Source organism: Eurytemora carolleeae, unplaced genomic scaffold (assembly GCF_000591075.1).
Source record: "Eurytemora carolleeae unplaced genomic scaffold, Eaff_2.0 scaffold564, whole genome shotgun sequence".
NCBI lineage: Eukaryota > Metazoa > Arthropoda > Copepoda > Calanoida > Temoridae > Eurytemora > Eurytemora carolleeae.
In genome coordinates, this window is record NW_019396542.1 from 1 (window position 1) to 9,450 (window position 9,450).

The window sequence follows — 9,450 nt, forward strand, 5'->3', positions numbered from 1 at the left end:
AGGAATATTCTTAGCTAAGTTTTGAGATTCTAAGTTGAGTGGGTCGACTTTAATAGCGAAAATTTAGTTTCCCGGTAAAATTGTCCAAGTGTGGGTAAACGGCGGAGTAACTTTCAGTGTTTCTTTATATAAAATTAACATCTCTGTTTGTTTGTCTGATCATAACTCAGGAACCACTCGACCGATTTGCCTCAAATTTTGATTTGGAAAATCGGGAGAGCCACGGTAATGTTCTTAGTTTGATTTTGAAATTCTAACTTAAGTGAGTCGACTTTGAAAGCGAAAGAATTTCCTTGTAAATGTCGACCAAGTGCGGGTAAACGGCGGAAGTAACTATGAGTACCCTGGGCAATGCTGAATTCCCAAGCTTATTAAGAAATAACATCAAGTAATACAGTACACCTAGTACATCTTCTGATACATTGCACCTAGTATATATACTAATACAGTACACCTAGTACATCTTCTAATACAGTACACCTAGTAGATAAACTAATACAGTACACCTGGTACATATACTAATACAGTACACATAGTAAATATACTAATACTAAACCAAGTACAATACTAATACAGTAAACCTAGTACATATAATAATACAGTACACCTAGTACATATACTAATACAGTACACCTAGTACATATACTAATACAGTACACCTAGTACATATACTAATACAGTACACCTAGTACATATACTAATACAGTACACCTAGTACATATACTAATACAGTACACCTAGTACATATACTAATACAGTACACCTAGTACATATACTAATACAGTACACCTAGTACATATACTAATACANCCTCAAAATTTTTGGTCTTATCAAAACAAAATGGCAACTTAAAAAGTAACATTGAAAATTAATCTTAACTCCACGTATTTATTAATGCCTAAGTTATATATACTTGGATTTACCTTGTCAGTTGGTCCAGCGCAGCCTTAGAGATATTGTAGGCTAGGACACCTTAATACAGATCAATCAATCAACCCATTGATCAAACTATCAATTAATCCATTGATAAAACCATCAATCAATCAATCAATCAATTCCATTAATCAAAAAATCAATCTGTAAATCTAACAATTAGTACATGATGTTTTAATCCTAAACTTTCTCTTAGTCTAGTTGTGAATAGTGTCTAGATTTTGTCTGGTTCTCTAGATTTTGTCTAGTTGTCTAGATTTTGTCTATTTGTCTAGTTTTTGTCTAGTTGTCTATATTTTGTCTAGTTGTCTAGATTTTGTCTAGTTGTCTAGATTTTGTCTAGTTGTCTAGTTTTTGTCTAGTTGTCTAGATTTTGTCTAGTTGTCTAGATTTTGTCTAGTTGTCTATATTTTGTCTAGTTGTCTAGTTTTTGTCTGGTTGTCTAGATTTTGTCTGGTTCTCTAGATTTCGTCTAGTTGTCTAGATTTTGTCTAGTTGTCTAGTTTTTGTCTGGTTGTCTAGTTTTTGTCTGGTTGTCTAGTTTTTGTCTAGTTGTCTATATTTTGTCTAGTTGTCTAGTTTTTGTCTAATTGTCTAGATTTTGTCTGGTTCTCTAGATTTTGTCTAGTTGTCTAGATTTTGTCTCGTTGTCTAGTTTTTGTCTGATTTTCTAGATTTTGTCTAGTTGTCTAGATTTTGTCTAGTTGTCTAGTTTTTGTCTAGTTGTCTTTATTTTGTCTGATTGTCTAGTTTTTGTCTGGTTGTCTAGTTTTTGTCTGGTTGTCTAGTTTTTGTCTGGTTGTCTAGCTTTTGTCTAGTTCTCTAGATTTTGTCTGGTTCTCTAGATTTTGTCTGGTTGTTTAGTTTTTGTCTATTTGTCTAGTTGTCTAGTTTTTGTCTGGTTGTCTAGTTGTCTAGTTTTAGTCTGGTTGTCTATTTTTTGTCTGGTTGTCTAGTTGTCTATTTTTTGTCTGATTCTCTAGATTTTGTCTAGTTGTCTAGTTTTTGTCTAGTTGTCTAGTTTTTGTATAGCTGTCTAGGTTTTGTCTAGATTTTGACTAGTTGTTTAGTTGTCTAATTGTCTAGTTTTATTTATTAATTTACTTGTTATTCAATCTGTCAACATCTATTTATCTATTCATGTATTCATTTATTCATCTATTCATTCATCTATTCATTTATTTAATTATTCATTTATTCAGCTTTTCATTTATTTAATTATTCATTTTTTCATCTATTCATTTATTCATCTATTCATCCTTTCATCTATTCTTTTGTTAATCCTTTCATTTAATTAACTATTTGTTCATTCATTTATTCATCTATATTTATATACCTGGAAATGACCGGATTCCATTTACACTTGATACATTAACAATATTTCCCTGAAACAAAACTGGAGTTTTTAAAGATAATATGCTGGGCCGCACATAAATATTAAAACAATGGTTTCTCCGTAAAGGAATGCAGCAGAAACAAAGAAGGAAATTGTCATAATTTAACACTTATCAGACAGATATTGGTTGTGAATCGGTCCTCTGACTCTGTAAATAGGAAATCACTTGAAACTACGTCATACAGTTCCTTTAAGCATAAATAAATAAAATTAATACGATAAAAAAAATAAAAAAAATAAGCATCAATAAATGCAATAAATAAAGGAAAAGAAAAGCATAATAATGCATGAAAATAAGCATAATAATGCATGACAATAAGCATAATAATGCATGACAAGAAGCATAATAATGCATGACATGAAACATAATAATGGATGACAAGAAGCATAATAATGCATGACATTAAGCATAATAATGCATGACAATAAGCATAATGATGCATGACATTAAGCATAATAATACATGACAATAAGCATAATAATGCATGACATTAAGCATAATAATGCATGACAATAAGCAAAATAATGCATGACATTAAGCATAATAATGCATTACAATGAGCATAATAATGCATGACAAGAAGCATAATAATGCATGACAAAATGCATAATAATGCATGACAATAAGCATATTAATGCATAACAAGAAGCCTTAAAAATGCATGACATTAAGCATAATAATGCATGACAATAAGCATCATAATGCATGACAATAAGCATAATAATGCATGAAAAAATGCATAATAATGCATGACAATAAGCATAATAATGCATGACAAGAAGCATAATAATGCATGACATTAAGCATAATAATACATGACATTACGCATAATAATGCATGATAATAAGCATAATAATGCATGACAAAATGCATAATAATGCATGACAATAAGCATAATAATGCATGACAAGAAGCATAATAATGCATGACATTAAGCATAATAATGCATGACAAGAAGCATAATAATGCATGACATTAAGCAAAATAATGCATGACAAAAAGCAATATAATGCATGACAATAAGCATAATAATGCATGACAAAATGCATAATAATGCAGGACAATAAGCATAATAATGAATGAAAAGAAGCATAATGATGCATGACATTAAGCATTGTAATACATGACATTAAGCACAATAATGCATGACATGAAGCATAATAATGCATGACAATAAGCATAATAATGCATGACAAGAAGCATAATAATGCATGACAAAATGCATAATAATGCATGACAAGAAGCATAATAATGCATGACAAAATGCATAATAATGCATGACAAAATGCATAGTAATGCATGACAAAACAAATGACCTTTTAAATTAATTATGAGAATTATTGCAATTACAAATTACAAAATACCAGAATTTCACCTTTGTAGCTTCAAGATGTGGAACAGCAAGCATTGTTAGGTTGTACACAGCCCGTACATTAGTGTTCATTACACGGTCGTACTGTACATAAATCAGATTGTACAAAGACCATACATTTGTGTTTATTATATGGTCGTACTATACATAAAGCAGTTTTTATAGTGTACACAATCCGTATATTAGTGTTCATTACACGGTCGTACTGTACATAAACCAGCTTTTACACAGCCTGTATATTAGTGCTCATTATTTGGTCGTAAAGTACATAAAGCAGTTTGTACACAACCCAAACATGTGTGTTCATTACATGCTTGTTTAATTTGTTTAGTACATAAAGCAGGTTTTAAACAGCCCGTACATGAATGTAAATAACAAGGTTGTATTGTACATAATGTAGTTTGTACAATACCAATAAACTATTGTTTAATTCATGTCAAATACTATTTCAAGTCTATAATTGTTGAGAATTATCGCTTTATCAAGAGTAAGCTTGTAAACCCAGCTTTGCATGGAAGTACTAAAAAATTCAACACACTTATGAGTAATGATCAAATATCAAAACAAACAAAACAGACTGACCGGACAGTGATTACTACTTTAATAAATATCCCTGCGTATATCTTCATATCCCCTGCACCTCTGATTGAAATCATATAAAAAATTACATCCCCTTGAATTATACAACTTCTCTTTGTTTATAGTCATCTCTGGTGGTTAGAAATCAATACTTATTAGAAAGTTGGCATAACTGTATTAATATAAACGCCAGACAATACATTAAAATGGTGTACAGTTTATAGTTTCCAAATCTTTAAAGAACAAGAAATCTATTTTTAAAGGAAATTTTTAAACCTGTTCTAAGGATGTGTTCTCTATAGACCCCATTTCAAGTATTCCAGCATTGTTTACCAATATGTCCAGTTTCTGTACAGTGTACACTATCATGATAATAATGTCGTCTTTAAATCATCATTTTCTATCTCAGTGGATAATGAGTCAATAGAGTGTAGTTAGCATTAAATATTAAAAGTTTCTTAATTATGTCTTGTTCAATTTTTAATAGATCTTTTATTTTATCTTACATACAATGCACCCTCCGTATAAAAAGATCAAAATAATTTTATCTAATGCCAATTTCAGTTATTATTTTAAATATTCCATGTTTGTTTGTTATCCGACTGCAGATATAATTGCTTGAAACATTATTGCTAGAAACGTTGATAAATTATACTAAATGACATACAGCTAACAGAAAAGCAGGCAAATATACACGTCACAAGTGTCATATAAAACGAGGAAAACGAAATTGTCTAACATTAGTTGACATGTTTTCCAAGATTAAAAAATGTGTAAAAACATAAAATGAAGAACAAATAAAATTGCATTATTTTACTGTAAGATAAGCACTTTATTCTAAAGTTATCACTAGTATTTATAATTTTGTCGGAAACAAAAACCTAGTTGACACTTGTGACGTCAGACTATTGGTGTACTGGGAGTTTATAAATTCTACGTTGCCATCTATTGTACTAGAATCTATTTGTGACACACAACTATTTCCCTTCTATTCCACATTTGAACATTTTTGTCTTCCAGGACCGTAGCCACACCTACAACTAAAGCTCTTCTGTTTAATAAAAATTTAATTTCCATGTTTAAAATTTTTAGTTTTTAATGGAAAATCTAATCCTAAAATATTACGTCTTACAGTGAGAACCAGAAAACTATGGAATACATTTTTTTCTCACTGTAAACAAGATATAATTTCAAAATTATATTTCAGGTGTATAGCAATCCTGTTCCGATCAATTTTATCTGCAGTCATCATCTCCCCTTTGCTAAACAATGGAGGGAAGCCCTGCATAGCATTTCTGGGAGGCTCGTATCTGCATAGCAGAGGCTCATGGCGGTAGAGGGTTCTATCTCTCGCTATACAGCTTAATTCACATGATAAGTTCCTTGAAATGTTTTACAGTTGAATCAATAATGTTTTTACAATCAGTTTCATTGGAAACATCTCCCTAAAATAGAACCAAACAAAAAGATAAATTAAAAACAAATCTACGTCAGTAAAAAAATAATCATTAAATCTGGTGACCCTCCATGCATAAACAGCAATGCCCGATTCACAATGGTAGCATTGAAACCTTAATCTGATCAATAATGCGGAAAATACTGTCGTTTTTTCTAAAGTGTTAAATTCTGATCACTTCTTTATGTTTTTCTGGAGTAGAAATCCGCAAGTTACTTTTTAGAATAATTAACCAGTTTTCAAAATTACAGTCCATTTAACAGACTGAATTTATCATAACTTTTTGGTTCTTAATTATCGAAACATTTTTTTGGTAATAAAAACCACTATTATTTCATAATAAAGCAATGACTAAGCAATCCGAAAACGAGCATTTTTATGTCAGCATTTACCCCCNTTTCCCCCACAAGTTCACATTTTAATAATGTTTTGAGTTCGAAACACTAATTTTGATTTTATTACCTGAATTACGAAAACTTCCGCTCCCTAAAAACAAATTGTTATACAAATTTTTTAAAAGAACACTTAAAAATAAAAACAATTAAAATGAAAAAATTACCCCTATCGCTCGACATCTCTCTTCAGTTTTTTCAAGGTTCTAAAACAACTCAAAGGTATCAAGTAGTTCAGGTTTGTTTATTGACAAGAGTTTTTCTGAAAGATCAGAAAAAAAAAGAAGAAAACACCTGTTTTTTTAATATTTGAAATTGATAAGATGATTAATGATAATGATAAAAGTTTTAATCAAGTCTTTTTTTTAAAAGTAACTTAAAATTGTCACAGAAACAATTTACTGGTCTGACTTGTACCGTACTGGACCTGTCTGAGATCAACTGGGTGAAAAGGTTTATAAATATACCTGGATATTTCGACCTGTGATTGCCAAGTTGACACCAAGCTTAGCTAGATGAATCGCTGTAGCTGCCCCTATCCCAGAACTTGCCCCTAAACATCAAGTCATGTACACAGGTTAAAAACTTAAGAGCAAATTATGCACTGTGAGAACAATACAATACAACTGTGGAGTATAAAGACATTTCAATCATCTTATTTTTATTTGATGTTGCAGTACAGTTGTACAGTTGTACAGTTGTACAGTTGTACCAATTCCTTGAAAATCAGCTTATTAAGAGAAATGAGCATAGAGAATAGAATATATATTAGAGGGGAATTTAAGGAATCTCTCGGTATGAACTTTTTCAGTCCCTTTCAGTCTGAAAGGGAGTTCAAAGTGTACAAATCATGTAAATGTTCACAAATTATATGCAGTAGAGTACATTAATACAGTATGTTCCCTAGACTATTCATTTCAATTACAAATTTTTTAAAGCTGTTAAATAAACTTTATAAAATGAATTAGGTGAATAAAAAACAACATTTGATTTATAGTTATAACGGAAAATCATCGTTTGTAAAGTAAAAGGCATAGAGTCTATGTGAAATGAGCAATGGTCAATATTCCCCTCTAATATATATTCTATTCTCTTTGGAATTGAGTCTGTCTTTACTGCAAAATTGCTGTGTATCATGTTCATTGGACTAATTAAAATTATAACTTGAGTCTAACAGTCATCTTACTATTCTATAGTTTTATGGGTCCAAATAAGTTTATGAAACTAATAATGTACAAAACGTACATTTTGGATTCAATGAAGATTTAAAAGCATCAATGATTAGGAACAAATTATGTACAAAAGTATATTTTCGTAGTTAAAAAACTACTTGAAATTTGGAAAAAAAATATATAGAAGTTTTCTTTTGGGGAGTATATTGGTTTTTCAGAATATAGAGATACTTACTTTGAAGTGAAAGTAAGAAACATCTAGGGGCTCACTGTGTATAAAAAAATTGACAAAATTAAAAACTTTAAACACAATTTTGGAGCTAATATCAAACAAAAAGGTAACAGGTTAAGGAGCATAGAAAATGTGAAATTAAATCCTTAGTTTTATTACTTATTAATTTACTATGTAATTTTACCTACATATGTGTACATATAAATTATACAATACATACATGCAATGGTATATATATAAAAACTACATTTTCATAGTGTCATGTTAAATTCATGTTAAGTTTTGTTCTCAAAAACACATTTTACCCTAGCTGTTCCAACCCTTCAACACACCTCTTCACTACCTCCTAACCTTTATCCTGATTTGCATCATTATTATAAGTAAATGCCCCTGTGTTTATCATTATTTTAAATTCTCATTTGCTAATAATGGGCCAACCAATAAAACAACCTACTCTGGTTGGGCGGGTTGGATCATCTTGTGCTTTGTTGTTGAATAAAATTAAATAAATAATCAAATTCTCATTTGAGGTTTCCCTGCAAAAGTGACTTGCGCATTTAATCAACGTAGAAATTATTAGAATTATAACCCTTTTCTAGGCTAGAAAAAAACAAAGTTAACTTTTGGTTTATAAGTTTAATATACCTGTTATTATTGCAACTTTGCCTGCCAACGACATTTTAAATTCTGAAATCAATTATCAAAATTTAATAAAAATTATGTATGGAAGATTTTTTACTTTTTACTGGAAACCAGACGAACAGTATTTTGCCGATTATACTCCCTTCAACCTGATGCTAGAAAAAGCACTTTACATTTATAAAATAGCAATGTCACGTCTAGCGCTTCAAACAAGTATTAGCTTGAGTTGGTTAGTTAAAACCCGACGTCCAAGTCGAAGTGTCTAACAATTTGATGACTGAGTTTTAGAGTTGTCTAGATCACAGGGTTTTATGTTTTTATGTCAAAAAAATAGAACAACTCGACAATTGTTGAACAATTTGTTGAATTTCAGGGCTCAGTCAAGTACTGAACTGCATAATTGCAATTTAATTACCCCTGTGTTTATCATTATTTTAAATTCTCATTTGCTAATAATGGGCCAACCAATAAAACAACCTACTCTGGTTGGGCGGGTTGCAGATCATCTTGTGCTTTGTTGTTGAATAAAATTAAATAAATAATCAAATTCTCATTTGAGGTTTCCCTGCAAAAGTGACTTGCGCATTTATTCAACGTAGAAATTATTAGAATTATAACCCTTTTCCAGGCTAAAAAAAAAGTTAACTTTTGGTTTAATTCTTTAATATACCTGTTATTATTGCAACTTTGCCTGCCAACGACATTTTAAATTCTGAAATCAATTATCAAAATTTAATAAAAATTATATGGAAGATTTTTTACTTTTTACTGTAAACCAGACGAAAATCGAGCAGTATTTTGCCGATTATACTCCCTTCAACCTGATGCTAGAAAAAAGCACGTTACATTTATAAAATAACAATGTCACGTGTCTAGCGCTTCAAAAAAGTATTAGTGAGTTGGTTAGTTAAAACCCGACGTCCAAGTCGAAGCATGTCTAAAAATTTGATGATTGAGTTTCAGAGTTGTTTTGATCACAGGGTTTTATGTTTTTATGTCAAAAAAATAGAACAACTCGACAATTGTGAACAATATGTGTTGAATTTCAGGGCTCAGTCAAGTACTGAACTGCATAATTGCAATTTAATTTCTCTGCAACCCCCCAATTGACTTTACTAACAAAGATCACGGGATTACGTTTTAAAACCTGCCAAACCACAAAAAATAAACATATAATTTTATAATTTACATTATCATTTGAACATTTCCCTTTTTCTCTGCTCAAAGCAGAAATACCCAAATTAGTTGGGGGATATCCCCAAATCCCCAAACGGT

At 30.5% G+C, this 9,450-nt stretch overlaps 1 protein-coding gene across 2 annotated transcripts; it reads right to left on the reverse strand.

Moving 5' to 3' along the window:
- Window positions 1–869: 869 nt before the first annotated feature.
- Window positions 870–8,883, reverse strand: LOC111705180 (11-beta-hydroxysteroid dehydrogenase-like 2). Of its 2 annotated transcripts, none has more exons than XM_023477647.1 (9): window positions 8,846–8,883; window positions 6,597–6,682; window positions 6,297–6,335; window positions 6,200–6,223; window positions 5,664–5,726; window positions 4,558–4,629; window positions 3,706–3,786; window positions 2,270–2,318; window positions 870–972 (listed from the first exon to the last, which is right to left on the reverse strand). In XM_023477647.1, the coding sequence occupies exons 1-9, from the start codon at window positions 8,877–8,879 to the stop codon at window positions 920–922; spliced, it is 501 nt and encodes a 166-aa protein (XP_023333415.1). In that variant the 5' UTR covers window positions 8,880–8,883; the 3' UTR covers window positions 870–919. The 2 variants fall into 2 exon arrangements, with proteins under 2 accessions (XP_023333415.1, XP_023333414.1); XM_023477646.1 differs by lacking the exon at window positions 8,846–8,883 and adding an exon at window positions 8,179–8,222.
- Window positions 8,884–9,450: the final 567 nt, after the last annotated feature.

Excerpts from the sequence above, each read along its gene's own strand:
- LOC111705180 (XM_023477647.1), bottom strand. The coding sequence starts at position 8,879 with ATGTCGTTGGCAGGCAAAGTTGCAATAATAACAG. Across the intron at positions 6,683-8,845 it reads CAAAGTTGCAATAATAACAG|GGGCAAGTTCTGGGATAGGG; the intron begins GTATATTAAAGA and ends CTTGATGTTTAG. Across the intron at positions 6,224-6,296 it reads AGAGATGTCGAGCGATAGGG|GGAGCGGAAGTTTTCGTAAT; the intron begins GTAATTTTTTCA and ends ATTTGTTTTTAG.